This window comes from Vitis vinifera, chromosome 12 (genome assembly GCF_030704535.1).
Source record: "Vitis vinifera cultivar Pinot Noir 40024 chromosome 12, ASM3070453v1".
In the NCBI taxonomy this organism is placed as follows: Eukaryota; Viridiplantae; Streptophyta; class Magnoliopsida; order Vitales; family Vitaceae; genus Vitis; species Vitis vinifera.
Window position 1 is genome coordinate 1645891 of NC_081816.1, and position 25418 is coordinate 1671308.

General features: G+C 33.8%; 2 protein-coding genes and 1 long non-coding RNA gene across 6 annotated transcripts; all 3 read left to right on the forward strand.

The window, feature by feature from the left end:
• The first annotated feature begins 861 nt into the window (after positions 1-861).
• On the forward strand, positions 862-6834 carry LOC104880838 (uncharacterized). Its single transcript, XR_786969.3, has 4 exons — positions 862-2260; positions 2346-2560; positions 4817-5086; positions 6476-6834. It is a non-coding gene; the product is annotated as an uncharacterized LOC104880838 (long non-coding RNA).
• Positions 6835-11371: 4537 nt separating this feature from the next.
• On the forward strand, positions 11372-17403 carry LOC100257375 (uncharacterized oxidoreductase At1g06690, chloroplastic). Of its 2 annotated transcripts, XM_010658798.3 has the most exons (11): positions 11408-11546; positions 11685-11958; positions 13419-13510; positions 13609-13649; positions 13774-13938; positions 14028-14050; positions 14161-14232; positions 14453-14620; positions 15905-15987; positions 16072-16134; positions 17128-17403. In XM_010658798.3, the coding sequence occupies exons 2-11, from the start codon at positions 11748-11750 to the stop codon at positions 17311-17313; spliced, it is 1104 nt and encodes a 367-aa protein (XP_010657100.1). In that variant the 5' UTR covers positions 11408-11546; positions 11685-11747; the 3' UTR covers positions 17314-17403. The 2 variants fall into 2 exon arrangements, with proteins under 2 accessions (XP_002278419.1, XP_010657100.1); XM_002278383.4 differs by having other exon boundaries at positions 11372-11958.
• Positions 17404-20278: 2875 nt separating this feature from the next.
• Positions 20279-24175, forward strand: LOC100262490 (transcription factor PIF4). Of its 3 annotated transcripts, XM_010658796.3 has the most exons (10): positions 20279-20693; positions 20828-20937; positions 21040-21134; positions 21238-22108; positions 22197-22295; positions 22372-22437; positions 22737-22802; positions 22887-23186; positions 23283-23397; positions 23786-24175. In XM_010658796.3, exons 3-10 carry the CDS (start codon positions 21061-21063, stop codon positions 23788-23790), a joined length of 1596 nt encoding a protein of 531 aa, XP_010657098.1. In that variant the 5' UTR covers positions 20279-20693; positions 20828-20937; positions 21040-21060; the 3' UTR covers positions 23791-24175. The 3 variants fall into 3 exon arrangements, with proteins under 3 accessions (XP_010657098.1, XP_002278399.1, XP_059597137.1); XM_002278363.5 differs by lacking the exon at positions 20828-20937 and having other exon boundaries at positions 20370-20693; XM_059741154.1 differs by lacking the exon at positions 20279-20693 and having other exon boundaries at positions 20700-20937; positions 23283-24175.
• Positions 24176-25418: the final 1243 nt, after the last annotated feature.

Sequence of the window (25418 nt, forward strand, 5' to 3'; positions counted from 1 at the left end):
AGCACTACTGTATAAAGGGCGAGCCAGCCCATTGTGACGATTACAACAAAAAATCGTTCTAATGAGAAAAATCGCTTCCAGAGAGAATACTCTAAAATATACTAACAACAACTCAGTACATGTTATACATTACTATAATAATTCAAACCATTATCTTGAATGATATGAATTTTTGCTATGGATAAAATTGCTCATCTTTGCTCCAAAGGTTTTTTCTCTTTTGTGGAATTAGGTCCTCCGATACGTGCAAGTAATCTTCCAGTTGAATTCTAGTAAAGCAGTGTGACTGAAGATCGAAAATTCTGAAAAGTTGATATTTTCAAATGGCTGGCAATGAACCACCAACCTGCCCTTGTATCTCTACAATAAGTTGAAGAATTCTGGAATTGTAGTAGGCCCACATGAGTATGCAACCCCAAAAAAGAATCTCCAAATGGACGATGGGTCCCAACCCCCACTTTCCATTCAAACTTCGAAGGCCACATTCCTCCATGTACTCATAATTTAGTTTCTGCGCCCCAAACAAATGGCCTTTCAGTCTCTCTCAAGACTCAAACCATAGTCATCAACCTCAGGACACTTGTACCGACTCTGGAAAACTATTTGACAATCCAACCTGGCAAATGAGCTGCACGTGACCGCGGAGCTGTAGCGTGTGCATAGACTGCTGCCTTCCACATGTGGAATGTGCAGTGCAGCCACCTTCCATGAGCTTGGCTCATGTGCTGGACCCCAAGTGCCATTTTGGAAAAATGTATGGAGATTAGCACAACCATGTCACCCTTTTTCTCCTTTTCATCCACCATTCGCCTCAAATAATATTAAAAACAAATAAGTATCAACAAAAGAAAAGGGAGCACATTTCTGCGAATAAGACTCAAGAATCATGCTGTTTCTTTCTCCCGTATATTATCTTGTGTTATAAATAGGTGTGAAACATGCAGCTTCCTTCATCATACAATAAAGTATAGATCTCGTTCTCAAATTATTCCTTTTGCTTCTGTATTTAATACATCTCTTCAATGGTGATCGTCAGTCGCAAGAAAGCTGCAGTTCTTTTTGAGTCTATCTTCAGTGATGACAAGGCTATAACATGTATCTGTGTCCATAATGAAAATGATGGCGATGACGATGATGATGATGATGGGGTGGATGTCGCACCTGCAGCATAATTATAATTATGAGGTCCTGGAATTGCTAATTGTGGGCTGAGGAGATGAATTAGAAATATATATTTCTAATGATGCAAGTCTCATATATGAGATCCTAGTAATACATGTTGAGGAAGTAAATGAGATGGGGTTTAGGCCCTATTAGGTTTGCGACAGAGACATAATATGATTAGACCTGTACTGCTTATGCTATACTGTTACTTAGATCAGTAACATAGCTATATTGATATTAATCTATGAATAAATGGTTTATCGATCACTATCTTTTATTATTATTATCACTATCTTTTCTTAATATTGATGTATGATATGCTCTCATGCATGTGATGCTTGCTCACTTCATTGTTGTTTCAAGTTCTAATGGACTGCTCAAGGTTTTTTTTTTTTACTTAAATCCTTCATGCCAGTAAATGAAGATGATGGAGGCATTGAGGATTGATATAGAAGCTCCAACATATCTTTCTTTCTTGATGAAGTAGAACAATACATCTGAAAAATAAAAGAGTACCAATGCAATCCAGTATCTAGCATTATTCAATAGTATAAGAAGCAACTGCAGGATGCTTATACTTTTCCCCAGATCACCATCAAGTTACTTTTAATGATCCATAATCTTGGCCTTCACTTTATTTAGCATAATCTCAGTTAGTAATGTCATGTACATGATCATTTAATCTATCATGAATATATGGCTAGCACCATCAGTAGTATCAGCGATATTTGAAATCACAGATCTGAAAACTGTCTCAAGCTATTTAGATTAAAGAAGGAAAAGAAGACCTGCCTCTGATTGCACATGTGGATGGGTCAGAAATATATACACGGACTTCAGGAAGATTGATCTTCACTTAATCAGTATCTGATTAACTATCTTGGCAGCATAGGGGAAACATGACATGATGTTGTTGAATGAGGCATATATTAGTGGACTACAATTGAATGTTATTTGGATGAATGAGAATTGCATAGCTAGCTTATCTATTTGTTCATATGCTAAATACTTATTTCTCTCTTTTCAGACATTCCATTACCAAGTCTGATGGTGCTCTCTCCCTCTCTAATTATGTGAATGAAGAAGATGGCTGCAGGTAATTAAAGACACTGTGACCAGAACATTAACAATATAGCAATACTATACATTTCCAACTTGACAATGTTGAGAAGCACTTTCAGATGGTATTCCAGTGCACAAGTTGTTGCTATCCAGCGAAAGAAGACCTGTGTCTTGGCTGGTGGAGAGGTATATTTTTGAAGAGTACCTATATCTTTCTGGTTGACTTTGCATATCTCTTCTATCATACTATCAGATATGGCACATCTATCGTCATGACATTATCTCAGAGAGGCGGATCTATTCTTAGAGACGATGTGGATACATGCCTTAACCTGTGAGTCTTTAATTTATTTTTTTAATTGCATCCCTACAAGATTAGATCTGTTCTTTAAATATTTTGAATGTTGTCTTTAGAAGCATTGTCTATTAATCTGGTTTCCGAAAATTAAATTTCGCAAGTTTAATTTCATCTTTTAAAGTAGCATAGATTTCACCATGACTTTTCGATCTGCACAGGAGTGCTAACACTGGTTTTAAACAAATGTAGCCATTAATTGGAGACATCTTTTAATTAATCTGAATTATTTCATGTTTTAAGAATTCATTTCATGGCTTTTTAACTTGATGTTCTTGAAAAATTGCAGTTTTAAGTGGGTTCAAACCTGGTTTCCACAATGTATGCTGTAGGTGATTTTACTCGAGTTCTTATGCAAAGTTGTGTTTTATGAGAGAATGCTGCTTTATGTCTAACACATATACCAAAGCTTTCATGATATTTATAACTTAGTAGCCGTGTGAATTGCTTTTGGGCAAAAAGTTCTTTGGGGAAAAATGCAAGGCCTTCTTTTCTTTTTATGTTTGAAGTTTGATTTTGGATATACTAACATTTTAAAATACTTTATAAAATGATAATAATTAGGGAAGCCCCAACATTCGAGACATGAGCCCCTTGCTTCCATAACCTTTGTTAATTCTTGATTTAGGTTCTAATTGCTTCTCCTTCTTTAACCAATGATTGAGTTTCTATTATTGTAGTAATTGCTCTTCCTAATCCCAGATGAAAGCATGACCTTTTGAGTTAAAAGGAAGAAGAGTTTTCTATAGCTTACTCCTCCAGCATTCCATGTTCCAATTAAGTTTTAACATTACCAAACCATTTTATATGAAAGAAAGAGGTTTTTGACACCTATCTTGTCTATTTTAATTGTTGAGGTGCTTTAAAATTTAAAGGACTCTGGATTATCATGCATATAAAATTTAGAAAGATCTCTCAATAAGAACTTATTTAGAAGTTTTCTGCAATCCTATATCAATGTTTGTGTCCTCCCCATTTGGTCCAAGTAAAATTTACTCATTTAAGTGATTGAAACTTATAGTTAATTGTGATCTAGAAACTCTCTTGACAAAAACTACTCATTTTGTGTTAGACTACAATTCATCCTTTTATTAGGAAGGTGTCATACCATGTTGCATATGGTCAAAGTTTGGGACTGAGTGGTATGGGAAACATTTATGATGAAGGATCAATCTGACATGGTATCTCTTCACTGTATCCACAAACTTGTCGGCATAATTAAAGTAATGAATAATTAGAAGATATTCTAATTAAACTTAATTAATTTCATGAGTGATCACAAAGGCTACAGTATCCAAGTGGGTCAGCAACTCCCTCAAAATGTGAATTGCTGGAAAGATGTTTTAGAAAGGTGTAGTTTTAATGGGAAATGAGAGAACAAGAAGGATAAGGCTCGAGAGAGGTGCAAAAAGAATAATGATTTAGTTCATACTCTTAGTATACAAAATTAGACCCACTTGTTTCTTTTCTTTAGTGATTTTGATCCTATTTAGATTATTGGAAGTTAGATTTTGGGTTTATAGAATAGTTTAATAATTACTTTCAAAAATCATGATCATGCAGTTAGTGAATTAGAAAATTCTTGCAAATCAAGGTTTTGTAGAACTGCTTGGGGTTGTTAATTGATATTTGTGTGCTAGTCCAATCAACATATTAACATTTTCCTTCTCTTCAGTTGTAGATCTGATCATCATAGCTTCTTCTTCTTATTTAGTCAATGACTGAGTTTCTATTTCAGTAGAAGTATATGATATTTCTACTCCAAGATGAAAGAATGACTTCTTAAGTGAAAATTAAAGAAAAGAGTTCTACAGAATCTATACCTCCAACCCTAGATTTTGTTCAAGCCAAATTTATGATATTTGTAATTCATGAGAATAAGAGATTACCCATTTTGGGGTAAAAGCCAGCCAAGCTGAGTATGCTTTTGGTGATTTTTTTAAAGTAAGTTTAGGCTTTGTTGCAAGCTGATCAAGTTACCTGCTCAACCTTTGAGCTCAATTTTGAGTTCTTCAAGTTTTATTCTGGTGATTTCCATCTTGCTCCTCTTTATTTCAAGCTCAAGTCACTTTTCCAAGCTTTGAGTTGAATTTTACTACATTTTTAGTTCGGTTTTGGTGATTCCTCCACCTCTTGCCGGTCAAGAACAGATCTGCTCATTCATTCGCTCAGAATTTTGAAAAACTTTAACGCTACCAAAGGTTTGTTTTCTTACCGCATCCCTCTTTCCTGCAGGTAAATTCTCCCAGATATGTATTTGGAATGTGAAAGAGGCTTGCCAAGATGATTTCTGGTAAAGCATTGAAACTGAAGATGGAAATTCCATTAGCTGAATTTGGTATTACCAAATGACTGCAGGCGACAACCTCCCTACCTTTCATTTCTGCAAATATAAGTTCTAGAATTCTAGAATGCTAGCTGTTGCCGCAGAAAAAAAACATCTGAGTGGGTCCTAACCACACTGGAATTCTAAGCCCACCTTCTTTTTGTTCTGCCCCGAAAATGGTATGGTTCAGTGATAACTATGGTTACCATTGTTCTCCATTTATTCGTAGAACTATTAGGGTTTATGAAAAATTTAATTTAATTAGGGCTGAAGGTACTACTTAATTTATTAACCAATTTTGTTTGTTAATCAAGTATTTTTTTTGGAATTCTATTCATTAGCTAAGACCCATTACAGTTATTAAGCCTCTCATCAACCTGACCAGACATCCAGCCTGTAAAGCTAGAGAGTGTGCATGGACTGCGGCTCTCCACATGCGGCATGTGTAGAGCAACCATCTTCCATGAGCTTGGCTCACGTTCTGGACACTCAATGCCATATTGGAAATACGTACAGAGAGCAGCCCAACCATGTCATCCTTTTCTTTTTCTTCCCACCTACCATGGACCTTGCTATATACAAATCACACCACCTCCCACCCCAAGGAATAAAAATAAAGGAAGAATTTGACTTCCATATCTGTGTTAGCTAGGCCATGTTTTATTTTATGTTAAAAATAAAATAAAATAAAATAAATGCCTGATGCTTGCCGCTTCCTTCTCAACATACAACGTATAATGCCTCTTGTTTGATTAAATTATTCTTTTGGCCTCTCTATTTAATACATCTCATCAATGGTGAGTGTTTGTAGCCTGCAAGAAAGCTTCAAGTTCTTCTGCATCTATCATCATGTTGTTCTCTATATTGCAGACCTCATAATTAGCCTAAGTCCCACCTCATGAACTTCTTCATATCTCTTACTAAAAATATGTAGTTCCAGTTCATCTCCTCATCAGTCCCTCATTAGCAATTCCAGGACCTTCCAATTATAGTTATGCTCAAGGCGTGACATCCCCTCTTATCCTCATCAACCTCGTCATCATCATTTTCATTGTGGACACAGATACATGTCGAAGCCTCGTCCCTGACTACGATAGAGGCCAAAGTGTAGCTTTTCAGTTTTCCTCAAATCTCAAACTAGTCATAAAAAATCCAGCCTGGCTGATGAGCTGCACAGGAGAATGGAGCTCGAGCGTGTGCATGGATTGCTGCTTCCACATGTGGATTGTGGTAGGCAGCCTCTCTCCATAAGCTCAGCTCATGTGCTGGACCCCCAAGTGCCATTTTGGAAAAATGTATGGAGAGCAGCCCAACCATGTCACCCTTTTTCTCCTTTTCATCCGTAATATGCTTCACCTATTAAAAACAATTAAGTATGAACAAAACTAAAAGTGAAGAAAGAATGAGCACATCTTTGCCAAAAAGGTTCCGAAATCATGCTATGTATTGATATAAATAGGTGTGAAGCATGCAGCTTCCTTTATCTTGCAATAATTTATATATTCTGTGCTTAAATTATCCCCCCTTCTCTATTTAATATCCATCTCTTCAATGGTGAGTGTTCGCAGCAAGAAAGCTACAGATCTTTTTGCATCTGTCATCAGCAAGGATGAAGTTACGACGTGGAGCTGTGCCCAGAATGAGAATGATGACGATGATGATGATGATGATGGGGTGGACGTTGCACCTGCTGCATAATTATAATTAGAAGGTCCTCGAATTGCTAATGGTGGATTGGTGAAGTTATGAACTAGAAATATATATTTTTGGTAAGATGTCAGCCATATATATATATATGCTCATAGCTATAAGATGATCAAGAAGTGAATAAGATGCGATTAGGCTTATGAGGTTTGTGAGACAGTGAGAGAGCAGCATCAGTGTACTATTGGTTCTAATATATATGAAGATTTTGTTTAACTTACAATCTCTTTTTGGTATCGTACATTTCTCTCATACACTAACTCATGCATGTGCTGAGATGTTTGATATTGATCATGTCTACTGTTAATCAATTTCAAGTTTAAGGACTGCTCAAGGGTTCTTGAACCAGATTCCTCACAGAAATGAAGATGATGCAGCCAACAAGGCTTGATGTAGAAGATCTTAATACAATGGACTCTCTTCCTTGGATGAAAGGAAGCAATACATTCTAGGAATGGAAAAGAAAAATGGATTCAAACATAGTCTAATATTTTACATTCAGTAAGCAATTAAGCATGCATATATATTCAAATATTGAAACCCTACTCATCTTCTGAAGTTTTAACCATCATCACATCACTTGTGAATCCATACATCTTGACAGATGATATATCATATATTAAGGAAAAGGTATAAATTTTATATCTTTTTCCTCCCTGCCTCTCTTCCCATGTGGATGAAGATGGCAGCTAAAGGTACAGTAATACCAGAAGACTTTGTAGCTCTAAATACATTTCCAACATGATAATGATGACGGCATATTCATACGGCATCCAAAAAATGACTGGTTCCTGAAACATGGATATCAGAGACGACTTTTAGTATTCTTTGATTGACTTTGCATATTCCTTCACAACATTATCAGATACATCTACGATCATGGCATTGTCTCATAGTGGTGGGCCTATTCAAACCTGCTCATCCCTTACCATATATATGTTTCCAAATATCTTGGTTCATATGGGTGTCGCGTTCCTTGCTACTACGTACGGCCCTTCCCATCATCTAGAAGGTATCCATTCGAAATATCTTTTTATGATTTTGAATGATAGAATGATATTTTAGTTTCATTTTCTGGCACATTCAAAATTTAATTTTTTTTATTTTTGTATAAAAATCAAAATTTAATTAGTATTATTTCATACCATTACCATACATTTTCTATTTCCATTTTTACAAATTGTAAATAATAATAATACCACGTTTTTTAAAAATTATCTTTAAAATTTTTAAATTTTGAGATAGGAAATCTTTTTGGTACCTCAATTTTTTATTTATTTTTTTAAATAGTCTTTAAAAAATGTCATCAAATTAAGGCAAGTCTCTAGAAGTTCTAACATTTTACAAAAAATTTAGTATGATCTTTCTGTTTTCTAAATATAGAAAACAAAAATTATAATGAAACTAGTACCGTAAAAATTATTTATAAATATTTTTATTTTTATTTTTCCAAAGAAGTATTTTCATTATAAAATAATTTCACATATTATATACCTTCAAATATATGTTAATATAAAATACTATTAAATATAATATAAAAACTATTTATTACTACAATATTAAGTAATAATATTATTAATTAACTAAAATTAAAATTAAATCATCAACTAATTATTAATATTCTGCTTACTATTTAATTTATAATAAACATAAAAAGAAAATAAGTTGATGAGATTCATGTTGAGCTTTACATTTTTTTATTTATTATTGTATTGAATTTTTTCAAAATGACTCTAAAATCTATCATTTCTAGGATCATTTATGAGTATTTTAGTGTTATTAAGGACCGTTTGATCATGTTTTTCTAAATTTATTTTGAAAAACAGTTTTTTATTTTTAAAAACAGTTTAAAAAACTGTTTTAAATCACATGGTCAAATAAACTTTAAATTGTTTTAGATATTTATAAATGGGTTATGTGGGTTTTACTAATGCCTAAACTTATAAGATTCCGATAGGCCTAAACCTAATATATATATATATATATATATATATATATATATATATATATAAAAGGTAAAATAAACTAGCTCCAAATATTACGAAAATAACATTAGTAATAGAGATAAAAGAAAAGAGACGATATTTACAATTTACTAATTTTCAAATTAAAAAATTATAAACATGAAAGAATATCAAATTGGGATGCTCTTATTTGGCTAGAGAGATTTCTTTATACAAAAATGAGCTAAAACCACTGAGATAAACTAAAGTCAGCACTTTTACTCCTTCAACAAAGGACTTTGAACTATTTATAGGTCCTCGACCGTTCAACAAAACAAATTCATAATTCATGTGGGATAAGGATTCCTAAAATATAACTCTAATTGAGCCCAAAAATCAATAACTCTCCATGCGAAACGAATCATCAATTACCAACTTCTAAAACTAGAAAAAAAAAACCTTTTAAAAGTGAACTAACCATCATCTCCTCTAAATGTCATACACTCAAAGTTGTTCAAGTAACTAAAGATACAAAATTTAATATAAAAAGGATAAATTTCCCAATAAAATTGTTTAATAACAATAATCTTTATTTTTATAAAATGGATAAATATGAAATAAAAAATTTTATAAAATTTTTAAAATAAATTTATTAAATGTGAGTTTTGTAAATCCATTAAAATAAATTTTTTATAATTTTAATTTTATTGTATCAAGGATTTAATTAAAAAAAAAAGTGTTTTGGTTTTTTTTTTTTAAATTAAATTTTATTATAAAATCCATTCAATAACAAAAAAAAATATTTTTTTTATAAAAGAAGTTTAAAATTGAATAAACAAATTATAAATAATGTACTATCTAATTTCACCTTCATTTTTCTTGTTTATTTTTTATATATATATTAAATTATAATTAGTTGTAACATTATTTACACTTGGACACATATTAATTTTCATCATATTTGCTTCAAATGGTTTTCAATGAAATGCAAACAATATAAATGAATGAAATAAAATAAAATAGATCAATATATGGTGTCTTATACATTTCTTGTACACTTAGTTCAAATTCTTTGTACATTATGGGCAAAAGTGAAGGAAATGAAATTAACTTATGTATAACAATGTCCCAAAATGTTTCTAGTAGTTTTTGCTATTTTCTTTCTTTATTTATTTTATCTTTTTCTCACATCAAACTACATGGAATATTGTTACACATATTATCAAACATTTCGTATAATAGTTATTTATATTTTAATCAATATATAAGACATTTGTATTATCTATATAAGACACTTGAACTAGTCCATTGTACAAGATTGTCAAGGGTATGTGTATAAAATGTGTATTATTGTACAAAGGTGTTACATTAATTGTATAAAGTAAATGTATTAATTGTGCAAAGGGTGTACAAGGCTACCATTTATTTAAGATTTCAATTAATTCTTTTTTTTTTTCCCTTATCACCCAAGGATTGAACACTTTTCGCCCAGATATTCCCTCACCTAAAAATTGTTTCAAATTTGAATTTTTAAATTTTATCATCCAAAATTTTTAATTGCATATTTCATTTGGGTACATAGTTTTAACAATAATCTTTCTTAGTACATTTACATCCCATATGAAGAGAATTAACCATAATATTTAGGTACTATTTTTTTGTGAAATCAGATTAATATAAATGAATAACAAAATAGTGTCATTGTTTCAAATGACTTAATATAAACAATATATAATAATTGTTTAGGAAAAAATATCAATATTTTTTTACCAAACTATGCCATTAAGACATTCCCTAACAAAATTAAAACATATGAAGTAAAATTAAAATTAATCATGTTTAAAGTGTTTATTACAAGTAAGCCGAATGAATATATATTTTTACTATTTTACCCTTTTAAACATAATGTCAACCAAGATTAAAAAATCATATTTAAATAGAATAAAAAAATGAACAAAAATTATCTTTGTAACATCTGTAATTTTTTTTAAATATCATTAATTTAAATTATCGATTTAATTTTAAAATAATTTTTTTGTTGTAATTATAGTTTTGAAGAGTCTATGATTTTAATCTTATTACTTTCAATTTATTTTCTCATATTCTTTATCATAAATTTTATCTAAACTTGTTTTTTTATTATATTTTCATGTTTTCTATTATATCCCTATTTAAGGTGATTTTTATCTAATTTGTGCTCCATTATATTCTCTTTACAATTTAAATATATTTTTATACCTTTTTGTATAATAAAATATTTTGTCATTTTTCATCTACAAAACTTTATACAAAAGATCTCATTATGAGGAAAAAAAAGAAGAGAAAATTACAATATAATTATATGCACATCTCTTAATATGATACATGTACTTGACTTGATGACATTATATTTTAATAATTTAAATCATATTAAGTTCACATCTATTTCAGATTTAGAAGGGTATTTTATATTTTTTAAATTATTAAAGTATAATGCATTATTCAATTAAAAATTAATTATCACTATTAGTTAAAAATTGGTCATATTAGGAAATAATCAATTAAGACAATGGTTATATAATGTCCATAAAATAGAGAAAATATTTAAATAGCTTTATATATATATATATATATATATATAATTTGTAAATTAGATAAAAATGAATAATAATATTTTCTAAGGTATTTAAAAAATATTTATTATATATTCTGTAAGTTTGAAAAAAAAATTATGAGGTATTTAAAAAACATTTACTTAAAAAAATGCACTTGTCAATAATCATTTTTAACTATTCATTTCTAATATTTAATTAAAATGTGTTCTCAAACAAGGTGGTTAAGAAGTGTCTTCAAAACTCTCCCTTCCTCACAATTATTACAACTACTCTATATGGTTGGTTACTTGTGTTAACGATGGGATTTGGGGTTGTCAGACAAGAATCTAGGAGCCGGACGTGGACAATGTAAAGACCATGTCTCCAGAATTTCGTATGGCCACCAAAATCTTTCAGCGGTGAGACCTGAGATTCACACGTTCAAATTAACATCTGGGCTCTATTTTTTTTCTCAGAGACTGGCCTTCCCAGTTTTGGAATTCGTCTTCCTTGATTCTGCCACAAAATTCTAAGAAAGAATTTTCTCCTTTCATCAGGACAGCAACCCATCTTTTCGGTTCGGAAACCCCAAGTTTCCTGGAAAATTGCTAGTTCCATTGATGGCGCTGTATGTGAGCAGTGCATGTTTTTGTGGGTTCAGTCAGAAAAGGGTAGAGAGGATCAAAGCTGTTGCTTCTGAGGGGTTTGCTACCGTAAAGACAGAGGAAGAGAAGGTGAAGTTGGGGGGTTCTGATTTGAAAGTGACAAAGCTTGGAATCGGAGCATGGTCATGGGGTGATACATCGTATTGGAATAACTTCGAATGGGATGGTGAGTTGCAAAAACCCCACTCAGTAAAAGGGACAGAGATTGAAAATTTTGAAATGTGTGCACAATTTTTTTTTCTTGGCAGTTGGGAGTATTCTAATTCTCATTCTGTTTCAGATAAAGTGACATTCCCTTTTGAAATTTGTGCTCAATTTTCATGGACAATCGGATTATTCTAGTTTTTTATTGTCTGTTAAGTGGTCTCATATCTGAATCAAATTCATGGTGTATAGTGTTTTAATTTTCTCTGAACTTCCCAAAATAAGTGATTTTATGATTTTAGTTAAGATTTTTAATTGAATGCTTAATGTACATGCTAAGGTTTTGAAATTCTGAGCAATTCTCCCCTTCAAATGAATACCACAGCAATCCATTTTGTGGTATGGGTTAATGCCCTTTTTTTTATATATATTTTTTTTAACATAGGATTTGAAATTATTGGATAATGTTGCCTTTATATTTCTTTCTGTCTTTCTTTCCTTTTTTAACTGTTAGATGACTTTTAGTTTTGCTTTGTACATATTTAGGATGAATTTAAATACAAGAAAGCAGTAAGGGTGCTTTCATGTTTAGATGATTGGTTATTATTGTATGTCTGAGCTAATTAGTGGGATGGACATTCTTGTTTGTTTAATAGGTGTTTGGAAGTCAATTAAATGAATTGAATCCATTATGTTTTATGTAAGATTTCCAGTGTAGTCACTATGTGCTTTTGAAGCATTATTGTAAAGTCTATTTGTTTTCTAAAACATGTTTGGGAATAGATCACAATGAAAATGCGATTAATAGCTTATTCGTATAAATAGTTGGATATATTTAAGTTTCATGCTAATTTGAGAGTGGATCTGTTGACTGGGTGCTTCCATGTCCATAAAATTCTGAGTGTGTTCATTGTGTTTTACTCACAGTTTGAAACTAGTTCATTCTGGTTTTCCGATGGCAACTAAATTGTTCTTTCTATCTTTTCAACACTTACTAAAGAAAACAACAATAAAGGATTAATAGTAGGATTGATAGGAATATGGTTGCTTTCTTGTTTGGATGGTTGGATACATTGATGTTTAAGTTAATTTTAGGGATGAAAATATTTCATAATTAAAAATGGAAGAATGGATGTTTGATGGAAATCAAATGGAATTGTTGTGTTATGCATTGTACCTGAAAGGAATCTGTTGTGTTTCATAATGGCAATTGAAAAATGCTGTTTGATTTTTTTGAACACTAGTCTGAAATTAGCTTTATTTTAAAATTTCTAATGAATGTCCTCATTTTCATTTCTTTGCAGCTGTTAATTGGATGATTACCTTCATCTTTCACTACCTCTATGTGAAATTTTACTTAATAAATTATTTTCTTTTGTGTGGTTTGATTTGCCTTCTAGGCTATTTCATATTTTTCTCCATCTGCTAGCCAAATTAGATGAAGTATTGGCTGAATTTCTATTCTGCTTGTGATGATGGCAGATAGGAAGATGAAGGCAGCTAAGGGTGCTTTTGATGCTAGCATAGATGTTGGTATAACCTTGTTTGATACTGCTGAAGTTTATGGCTCAAGGGTAGGGAAGGGTTTCATTTAAGTTCGTTTCTTTTTCCTGCATTTGATGCCATGAAAAGTTGAGTATTTCAATTTAGTCGGCATGTTCTCCTCTTGCAGTTCTCTTTTGGCGCTATAAATTCTGAAACTCTACTAGGAAGGTAAGTTGTGAGAATTTGATAATGGCTTGCATTTCATGTTTCCCAAAACTCACAGAATCCAGAAGTTTCCAGCATTTATTTTTAATCATGGTTCTAATTATCCAACTTATTGGTTTTGTTAAAGGTTCATTAAAGAAAGAAAAGAAAAGAATCCAGAAGTGGAGGTTGCTGTTGCAACCAAGTTTGCAGCTTTACCATGGAGGTTTGGACGTCAGAGTGTAATCACTGCCCTTAAGGATTCCCTATGTCGCCTTGGACTTTTGTCAGTGGATCTCTATCAACTTCATTGGTCAGTGCTTTATGAGCCTTTATACTACCATCTATCTGAGTTTCTGTCAAAGAAAAATAGCTAATCAAAGTGTCTGTACCAATTTTCAGGCCAGGAGTATGGGGAAATGAAGGTTGTTCATTTGTAACAACATTGCTTCATTCAACAATTTAGTTGATATAATTGAACATGCATATGCTCAGATTCAGAAGAAGCTTAGTTTATGAGGAAATCATTTTTCAGGGTATATTGATGGTCTTGGAGATGCAGTGGAGATGGGCCTTGTGAAGGCTGTAGGAGTTTCTAACTACAGTGGTACGTATCTTATTTTCAGCTACTGATTACTGTTCAGGTCACAGACTAAAATGTGTGAGGGTTTTCTGTTAATCATTATTTCTTTTTTCCTTTAATTGATCATCTTTAAGATTTATATGGTTACCCGCATTTTTCCTGGATTTGATAAATATGCCTGAGATCTTTTTGTTTTTTAACATATCTAGATTTGGTGAATGAACATAAGTCCTTATTGTTTTAGAAAAGCGTCTCCTTGAGGCTTATGAGAAGCTTAAGAAGAGAGGTATCCCACTGGCTTCAAACCAAGTCAATTACAGCCTTTTATACAGGCTTCCAGAGGAGAATGGGGTGAAGGCTGCCTGTGATGAACTTGGGGTTACTTTGATTGCATATTCACCTATTGCTCAAGGTGAAATTCCAATTTCATTATGTTCCAACTTCAGTGTATATTATTGGTTCTATGCAGTCTCTCATTACCATTTGATATATGAGTTCAAAGAGTTTTGCGAGTTTTTAGATTTTTTCACAGAAATATTATCCTTCCAATTCTCTGTATGTTGGCCTTGCAAGCTGAGCCTGAGATGAAGGGGCATGCGAAACAGTTTAATATAAAAGCATATGCTTTCTAGGTAGTTGTTTGGATGCTATCTTTTTTCAAAATTTTGCCAAGAAGGAGTGCTGAAGGGTGGAGGAAATGGGTTACCACTTTCAATCAGTTAGCCTCAGGTGTAAAATATGATGCTGTACCTGGTCATTCAAATGACTCAAATCAGACCCCTATTACAGTACAACTGGCCCTTTGACTTGAAGAACCCTGTGCTTCTGGTTTCCCAACAATTCCTTTATTTATTTATTTATTTTGTCTTGCTGCTTGCGTTTCTGTTTTCTTTTTCATCATGTGGAACACATCACCTTTGATTGTCAACAGTGTCTCTGTCTGGTCATCTAAAATATCTGTGCGAAATGGGATCGTGTCCGAACAATCTCTTAACCTCATTATGAAGCCAAAAAGAAAAAAGTTTAATTCTTACCAATTTTCCTGGTATTATGTTAGATGACGTCTTTTCTCCAGTTAGAACTTGTACCACCATGGTTCATAACTTCCTGATTAACATCCTATTGCATTTTGCTCCATGTTACAATTGCATCATCATGTCTTAAATATATGTTGATCTGTTGATATCTTGTGGGTATGTCCAATATCTTTGAGTATCAGTATACTTGAAATCTTTATCCAAGTTTCATTGTTTTGCTGCTAGTTTCTACCATTTTTCCGATTGATATCATTACTAGATAAACATTTCTCTAGTCCTAAATTAAATCAATTTTCTGCTGATACCTCCATGTTTTTCTTTCACACCCTTGATGTGATGGCCAATGCTAATATTTTATTTCTTATAGTCATTCAACCATGTTCTGAATGGGTTGTGACTTGATCCATATGCACTGATGTTTCCCCCCATTCTTGCAAGAGTGTATAATCAAGGAACAAATTAGCATATTGATGACCAAATGAACATAGGGAGTACACCAATCTAATGTGATTATACAGAATTAATACTTCAAATGAAGTCCCTTTACATCCCATCCTGGATCTTGAAAACTTGTACCTTTGACTATCAGGTCTGGATTTGGAAAAACAGTACTTTAGCATGAGTATGCCACAACAAAATGAGCTTTTCTACTTATGCAGGTGCTCTCACGGGGAAATATACGCCAGGCAATCCTCCCACTGGACCTCGAGGTCGGATTTATACCCCCGAGTTCCTAGCAAAGGTAAGACTCCAAAATTAAGATGAAAGTGCATTATTACCTTTTAAGTCTCCAACATCATTGTTGAACCATTTTCATGGTATGCAGCTCCAACCTCTGCTAAACAGAATCATGGAGATAGGACAGAATTACGATAAAACTCCCACACAGGTTCTTTCTTGTTCGACCCTAGCATGTATCATTTAATCTTGTTAGTTTAGTGGCTAGATTTTGTTGTTTCTAGCCCAATGAAAGCCATGTTACATGGGTTGGGGAATAAGTTGTCAGCTGTTGGGGCCTGTCAATCCCCAAATTGTTCAATACTGGGACGCAACTTAAGAACCAAATTTCCTTTTCTCATTCAATATCTTAGGCTGCGCATGGATTACTCTAACAAATCAGCTCGAGATTACAGTGGATAAGGAACTTTTATTCCTTCTTTTGGACATCCCTGTTGGGAATGTATCTAATTAGTGAGCATTCATAACCCACACCAAAATCATTTTCATATCATGTCTGAAATGGATGTTTCTCTAGATTTTGTTGTTTCTAGTCCAATGAAAGCCATGTTACATGGGTTGGGGTATAAATTGTCAGCTGTTGCGGCCTGTCAATCCCCAAATCGTTCCATACTGGGACGCAACTTAAGAACCAAAATTCCTTTTCTCGTTAAATATCTTAGGCTGCGTATAGATTACTCTAACACATCAGCTCGAGATTACAGTGGATAAGGAACTTTTTATTCCTTCTTTTGGACACCCCTGTTGGGAATGTATCTGATTAGTAAGCATTCATAACCCACACCAAAATCCTTTTCATATCATGTCTGTAATGGATGCTTCTCATACTCTGAAATATCCATGTGATCTAGAGCTAAAATAAGACTTAGAGCAACATAGCAGAAACAATCCTATTTAGCAGTTTCTCCTATATATGTTGGGCAAACTGCACATCAGCACATGGGTATCAGACACTTGTTCCAGTTCCGATATGTGTATCTGCATTGGATACTGTTGCATGTGTTAGTTTCCTTGTTATTTAGTTAGGGATTCACAAATCTCCTAGTAACTACAACAAGAACCCAAAAATGATTTTACAGTTTCCAAATGCCACCATGGTTAATCCTTCATGCAAGATTCACTAAGACAAGGATTCCTTCCACAGGTAGTCCTCAACTGGTTAATATGCCAGGAGAATGTTGTGCCCATTCCAGGAGCCAAAAATGCAGAGCAGGCTAAGGAGTTTTCAGGTGCACTTGGGTGGAGACTCACCGATGATGAGATCAACGAGCTGCGCTCTTTGGCATCAGAGACAAAGCCTGTTATCGGTTTTCCTGTTGAGAACTTGTAGAATTTTTACTCAAAGCTTTTTCAGTGTGGGCATACAGTTCTCCATGTCAATGAAAATGAATAAAGGTATATACAACCACACTTTCAGACTCTTCTCTGTATGATTTATTACTTAACTTAATCCCTGTTTTACATTACGGCGCATACTAACAACCTTTAAAGTAATAAAAGGGACAGTTCCAATCCTTATCCGCTGATACTGGCCAGTTCTAAGCCATACAAAAGAGGAAGAACAGCATTACGCGTAAAATCTTATCCATACTTGTGGCCAGGGATCATATAGGTTGAAAAGGACTTCACTTGTTTTACTTGAAGATACTGATCAAGGCTTCCTTATCCAAGAAGTCAAAACAGCTTTCACATGGAAAGGAGATGACAAATGAGCTTATGGTAGGAAGCAATATAAACTACTATGGTAATAGTATATAAACCTTTGGAGGAATGAAGATTGTGTGTGTGAAATAGAGCTTGATAGAGGCTTAAATCTAAGGTTTGATGATAAAAGGCCGATTTAGGTTTAAGTTTTATTAAACCCGAAGGGAGGTTATTCGTGAGTGTTGACGTCAGAGTCACAATTTCATTATATGCTCAAATCTTATAAACTTAAACTTTCAAGAAAAAAAAAAAAAAAAAAAAAAAAAACACGACAAACAAGAAAAACCCTCTAGAAGTTTAATATTATTTTCTATGGAGCACATGCTATGCCTTGATTTTCCTTGTCTTGGTGTGTATCACACCCAAAATGGTGACAACTCCAAGCCAAAAAATGGTGACAGCTCCACTCGACTAAGCCTTCCAATAGAACTATTTACAGCTCCACTCAATTATTATAATTCATCTTTTAATCGTATTTATAAATATTTTACTTCATAATTTCCTTATATTAAAATTAAAAAAAAAATTATACGAATTTTTGTTCAATAAAACATGAAAGAAGTGTTTTTAAAACACTTTTCAAATGGAGGCTGCATTTGCCATTTTTCTTGTGATAAGTCTAAACATGAACATGTGGGTGATTTCAATCGTCCTTTAAAGCCTATTTATGAGGTAAGAGGGTGCGTGGGCTTGCTCTGACGTATCTAATGGCCATTGGACATGGGTTGTGCTTTGAAATCGGCTTTTGATGATCAAATAAAAGCCCGACATTTGCCATTGTTTTGATGAAGGGCTTAGTCTCAAAAAAAGGTGGTCCACATGGTTACGATATGTCATGTTGCATATGATTCATTGCTCATCCCACTATTCAATATAAAAGTATCTAACCGAAGGAGTGTGCCGCACGATGAATTGGGTCCGACTCCTTGGTCCTCCCCCCACTCCCCAATCATCCTCCCAAAATTTAATGGTCTTGTTTCAATGCTTTGAATGTGAACCTCCCCCCGCTCGTCCTTTTTGAAAGACCCTGACCCGACTGCTCTCCTCCGAGCCCCATGTGTTGTTGTGCTTTCAATGCGCCACACGCTACTAGACTGCGGTTAATTTTGTTAGCCGCGTCTTGGTCTTGTTGTCTCATTGACACTCAACAAAGGAACTCTCTATTTCCCTTTCATCTTCCACTTGTTTATATGCAAAATACAACTCCACTGTTAATAATATTAATGGAAATTACGTCTTCTTAAAACACCAACCACGACATATTCCATAAAACTTGGAACAAGGAATGAGAATGAATGAAAAATTCGAATGTATTGACTAACTAGTTTTAATGTTTTCAAAAGAATTTAATTTTTTAAGAATTTGTTTAAAAATAGAGTATTGTCGGAGAATTTACTTTAGTTTATTTTACTTTTTTTATAATATTATTTAAAAAATAATTATATAAATATGAAAAATGACTAAAAATAAAACATTACAAATAAAAGTTATACTTTCAAAAATATTTGAAAATATTAAAAATATATTAAAAATGTTTCAAGTTTTTAAACAAACTTTTGCTTTTATAAAATATTAAAGAATTAGTTTTAAAATTTGTTTTCATCGTACCCTTTGCTTCATTTTTTAATTTCTCTGATATATTTTTTTATAATAGGAATAGAATTTCTACTTTGTTAGTTAACTATTTTCTAAAATTGTTCTAAAAAATAATTTTTGAGAATAATTTTTTAAAATTGTTTTATGATGTTTTATAAAATAAAAGTCTATTTGAAAACTTAAAATGTTTTTAATACTTTTAAATATATTTTAAAATTAATTTTTATATCCAATACTTTATTTTTAATTATTTTATATGTTTTAATAATTGTTTTCTAAAACAAGTAAAAATAATAAAAAATAATTAAAAAAATGTTATCTAAAAAATTCTATTTGTTATTCTTATAAACAAAAAACAAAAAATAATTTTTTTTTATTTTATAAAATAAAAAGTTATTTTAAAAAATAGTTACCAAACATACCCTTTTATTTCTTTTCTCAATATATTACAATAATTCAACTTTATTTCCTTTCCTAGTATCTTTGATCTCAAACCCACTTATCAAGTTATACATCGTTCATTAAAATATATTTTTTGAATGATAAGAAAAAAAATTATTAATAAAATAAATAAAAATAATCTTTTAACTTTTTTTTAGTTAATTTTTATATATTTTTTTTTTCCCATTTTCATTTTTTCGTCATATTTTTTCTTATAGATTTCAATACATCATTCAAAATCATGCTACATATTTATTTAAATACAAAAACTGGAAAATTTCACCATGCATGAGAGCCAGCAAATATCGCACCAACATCCACCTTTTCCCTACAGAGTACATACCCAGAATAAAAAAATAAAAAGAAAAATTATCTGCCCATTTCATGGCTTGACGGGACGGCCTCAAATAACAGCCACAGGTAAAAACGACTCCATATCCAAAGTCATGCTTCCGAACTTCCCCAAAATGAAGTGGAAAATGCCCATATGGGTAAATAATTTTTCCAGAAGAAAAATTGTAGTGCCCCCACAGGGCATAAGATACCTGTAGAGCAATATATATGAGTTGTCAAAAGAAAATTTGTCAGACAGAACAGTCCCTCATCATTGCACAATGAAATGCAACCACTATTCAGATAGTGTGATCCATGGGGAAGAAGATGTAGATCCTCTACTAACAAAACACCAAATCCAGTCAGGCAAATTCAGAGTTCATTCACTGACCTGGTCCCACTCATACAGTGTAGCATATTCATCAGATGACAAGTGGAGAGTCAGAGTTTGCGAGTCACATTACTATCAAAGCTTTGTGTTCCTACTCGATCTCTCCTCCATCCTTTCTGTCATGTCTCTTTCATTCTATTAGAGACGGGGCAGAGGAGCTTTAAAGGGGCTAAACCATTCCCTGTTTCTTGCTAAACTCAGAGGACCTAATCCATTCCCAGTTTCTTCTTCAGCTCTGAGATACAGTAAGAAAAGAGAGACTCTTTAGCTTTTGTCAGTTGTGTGTTGCAGTTTTTTTTTTCTTCTCTTATTGGGTTCTTTGTTTTTTTTCCGTGAATTGCGTGTCTTCATATGATGGATTTCATGCACCTGTTTTCAGATTGGTTCATTTCACGAGGATGATACTTGAATTCAGCTGTTCTTTTCCTCCCCCCTCTCTCTCTCTCTCATTTGATTTTTACTATTCTATGTTTTTGTTGATTCTGTGAGGTGGGTTTTGTTAGTATGTTTTTCTCAATACAATATTATAGTTGGAGATATTCAGATTGAGAGTTATTTCCATGCATCTTGATTTCTTCCTTCTTTTAACAGAAAATCCCAGTCTGGTGAGCCATGAATCACCCCCTTCTTCCAGATTGGAATATTGAAGGCGATGTCCCTGTAACCAATCAGAAGAAACCCATGGGGTTAGTACTCTCAGTTTTTGGGTGGATTCCTCTGCTGAAATCTTGGTTTTTACCTGTTTCTGTGTGTTTGGATGTTATTGATTTTGGTGGAACAATTTTACAGGCAAGAGCATGAGCTTGTAGAGCTCTTATGGCGAAATGGGCAGGTGGTATTGCACAGCCAAACACAGAGAAAATCCGGTCTTGCTCCAAATGAGTCTAAACAAGTTCAGAAACATGATCAAACCATGCTAAGGAATGGTGGGTCATGTGGGAATTGGAGTAATTTGATTCAGGATGAGGAGTCAATCTCATGGATCCAATACCCACTGGACGATTCCCTTGACAAGGAGTTCTGTTCTAATTTGTTCATGGAATTGCCGCCCAATGATCCAGTTCAGCCTGAAAAGCCTGTTAGACACTCTGAACAAGAAAAGTCTGTCCCCAGCTCACAACAACCTATTTTTAAGCATTTGGGTAGTCCTGAATTCCCAGGAAACCCAATGCCGCCGCCTAAGTTTCAGGTTCCTGGTTCAGTCCAGCAGAATTGCAGCTCAGGAGGATTTGGAAAGATTGTTAACTTTCCTAACTTTTCATTCCCAGGGAGAAGCAATTTAGGATCTTCCAAGGCACAACTGGGGGGAAAGGGATCAGGAAATATGGCACAAGGAGGAGATGCTAAAGAGGGTTCAGTCATGACAGTTGGGCTGAGCCACTGCGGCAGCAATCAAGTTGTGAATGAGGCTGACTTGAGCCGATTTTCAAGCAGTGGCGTTGGCACCGGTTGTTTATCTTCAGGGCATGTCAAGGAAAATGTTATGAGGATAGTTTCTCAGGGGGACAGAAGGCAAACAGAGACGCTTGAACCTACTGTTACTTCATCTTCCGGTGGTGGGTCGGGCAGTAGTTTTGGGAGAACATACAAGCAGTCGACCGACACCAATAGCCACAAAAGAAAGGGCAGAGAAGCAGAGGAATCTGAGTGCCAAAGCGAGGTATTAACTCTCTGCCTTTCTTGACTATACCAGCTTGTAAAATCTCACATGAGTTTATGTGCTGAACAAAGATTTTGTAAACTTGTAGGCTGCTGAACATGAATCAGCTGCAAGAAACAAGGCATCACAAAGATCCGGGTCAACTAGGAGGAGCCGTGCTGCTGAAGTCCATAATCTCTCAGAGAGGGTAGGATATATAGGATTCCATGGCTTTTCATTGTTTATGATTTTGAAATGATCCTTGTACTCAATTCTTAATGCAGAGACGGAGAGATCGAATCAATGAGAAAATGAAGGCATTACAGGAGCTTATACCTCACAGCAACAAGGTAAACTTTCCCATTTTTCCTCTTTTTCTTACTGCTCAGATTTCAGAAATAAGTTATCAATAAAAGAAAAGAAAGAAAGTTAGCCAATTGGTTAAGCCTGGTTCAAAGCAAAAGAAAATTTTCAGTCTAAGGTTGTGAGACAAGATGAGATAAACCCTATTCCCTCACAAAACATTAGGCCCTGTATATAGCAGAGTAGGCAAAAAAAGATTGGCGTACCAAACCCCTAGTAGTTGATATAAAGTTTTGTGTAGTGTTTAGCGCTTTTTGGTTAACTGAATTAAATGTTTGCTCTCCAGTCAGATAAAGCATCGATGCTAGATGAGGCAATTGAGTACTTGAAGTCCCTTCAGTTACAACTTCAGGTACATGAAGTTCATAGCCAATAACTAGCTCAATGGACTACCACCAATGAAGCCATTGACATCATTTTCTTGTTTCCATTTCAGTTGATGTGGATGGGAGGTGGTGTCGCGCCTATGATGTTTCCAGGAGTCCAGCACTATATGGCCAGAATGGGAATGGGAATGTGTCCACCTCCACTGCCTTCTATTCACAACCCAATGCATTTACCAAGGGTTCAACTAGTTGATCAGTCCACATCTGCAGTTCCACCATCAAACCAGCCTCCAATTTGCCAAACCCCAGTCTTGAATCCGGTTAATTATCAAAATCAGATGCCAAATCCCAACTTTCCGGAGCAGTTTGCGCATTACATGGGCTTCCACCCTATGCAAACTCCCTCTCAGGTTAGTTGCTAGCCTTCTCATCTACTGGGAATGAATGGTTTGGCTTTCCCAGTCAATGCATATTTCCCATGAATCACTGCATTGGTTCTCTTGCAGCCCATGAATGTGTTCAGCTTTGGATCCCAGAGTCACCCCATGGCATCGCCTGCCACCACTGGTGGCACCCCCACTGCAGCTGCTGCAGTTGATGGTGCTCCAGGCAGCAAGTTGGGTGAGTCCTCTCAAGCTCAGGCCGGTCTTTTGACATTGCACCCATTGCATATGATCAACAAAACAACAATTCCCTCAATAAAGCAACCACGGATTTTGAAACTAAAGAAGGAATATTCCCTTAAAAAAATTTTCAAAACCACCCCAAAGTTAAGTCCTTTGAGTACAAACTTGGACCAAACAAAATGAAACCCTCCCTTCATCCATTACACTGTCTGCAACATCACCATGCATTACACCATTTTCCAATGACTTTAGGATTTTTTTGTAGCAGTCCACAATCCCATCATGTCAAATCCTTTTCACCTTTGTTAAATTCCTTTCCATGTCCATATCCACGATCAAATGCTTTTTCATGTGACAGCCATGTTCCTCTTTGACATTAACAGGTTAATACCAGTGGGTACGCATGCTGCTCGAATGCTTTTGGTTCCATTACACATCAAGTGCGCCCATTGCAAGATGATGATAAAAGCCATCCATTAATTTCGTCCTGGTGGATGGCCTAGGCCAGCTCTTCCTACATAGACTAAGAATCCATCAAGTTATGTGTTTACCCATATGGATGAAATTATATCTCAAGCTTTGGATGAAAACGATTCAGTTTCAGTTCCTTGCTTCCTTGCAACTTGAGCATGGAGACAAGGATAGCATTGTCAATAGTCCTTCCCCCTTTCTCTACTGGAGAAATTATTATTTTTGACTCTTGATAATAATGTTTAAAAAAAGGTGGTTATTGTTGGAGCATAATTGGTATGAAAACTCATCATTTTCCTTTCCATGAATGCCCAATTGCTTGACATGAAGGGCCCCTCTGTATCTTTCAGTATGATGGCTATTTTTGCTTCACAGTGCTGGTATCTTTTTATCAAAAGAGAAAAAAAAATGATTAAAATTGAATAATATTTGATTTTTTATAATGATTAATAATAAATTTTTTTTTTTATTTTGATAAATATATTTTTAATGAAAGGATTTTGGAAGAAAGGTTCCTGACAGGCATGAAAATCATGTCTGTCTGTCATCTCTAATGGAAGAAGAAAAAGGGTCATTGTCAGAACTCTCTTCTCTCTGTATCAATCAATCTCTCATAAAAGGAGGGATATGATTTCAAATAGTGATATATGAATTTGTGGCCATGAATTAAGAATTCGTATGGGAGACTTTGAATTGCATCAATTCTTTTGTTTGGTCAAGATGCAAGTAATTGAATGTGTATAGGGGTTGTCATGGGATGAGAATAAAAGCTACCCAACTAGTTGGCCTCATGTTTGGGTACTTTGTATCTATGACACCAAGTTAAATTGTTAATGGCCCTGTCATGGGACCTGTACAACCCCACACATGGCCGGTGGGGAAGGACTCACCATGATTCATGACTTGTGTCCCTCACCCTCCTGTTCATTTTCGTGAGTCTTAGGGATGTGAACATTGCAACTGGTTAATTTAATTTACATACACTCGTCGGCTGTGGTGTAAATATATCCTATTACCATTAGTTTTAAATTTAGTTATTTAGTACTTTTATAAACTTATTTAGTTTATAAAATTCATTTTTTAAAGAAATTTTATGTAAATGTGTTTAATAATTTTCTAAAAAATAAATTTTGCTCTCTTGAAATATATTTTATAAATGAAATATATCTATGAGGGTGTTGATCAATAAAATTTGTGATTAATATGTTAACCAAATCACACACACGAGTAGAAAATAAAATTTTAAAAAAATATATGTGGTTCGGTGATCAGAGTGATCTCTATGTCCACGAAGTGTATTAACACTCAACAATTCATTAATAAAAACGAATGAAAAAGTTACAATGGTAAAACTCTAAAAAAAACCCTTTCAATTGCGATCACATTCTTAGAAAAAAAAAATTAAATATATAATAGAGGTAAACATGTTAATCAACACAAAATTTCTGCAAAAGACGTTGCTCTCTTCGACCCTCATAAATTGATTGGACAACTCGATCCCTACGATTTCATCGAAGAGCTCGACTCTTGCGAATTGATCATTGA

What these genes read in the sequence shown, in the direction of transcription:
- LOC100257375 (XM_002278383.4), top strand. Translation starts at nt 11,748, where the DNA reads ATGGCGCTGTATGTGAGCAGTGCATGTTTTTGTGGGTTCAGTCAGAAA. An exon ending in AGGAGTATGGGGAAATGAAG is followed by an intron (nt 14,051 to 14,160) that starts GTTGTTCATTTG and finishes ATCATTTTTCAG; the next exon opens with GGTATATTGATGGTCTTGGA. An exon ending in CCCCCGAGTTCCTAGCAAAG is followed by an intron (nt 15,988 to 16,071) that starts GTAAGACTCCAA and finishes CATGGTATGCAG; the next exon opens with CTCCAACCTCTGCTAAACAG.
- LOC100262490 (XM_059741154.1), top strand. Translation starts at nt 21,061, where the DNA reads ATGAATCACCCCCTTCTTCCAGATTGGAATATTGAAGGCGATGTCCCT. An exon ending in AATCAGAAGAAACCCATGGG is followed by an intron (nt 21,135 to 21,237) that starts GTTAGTACTCTC and finishes ACAATTTTACAG; the next exon opens with GCAAGAGCATGAGCTTGTAG. An exon ending in AATCTGAGTGCCAAAGCGAG is followed by an intron (nt 22,109 to 22,196) that starts GTATTAACTCTC and finishes GTAAACTTGTAG; the next exon opens with GCTGCTGAACATGAATCAGC.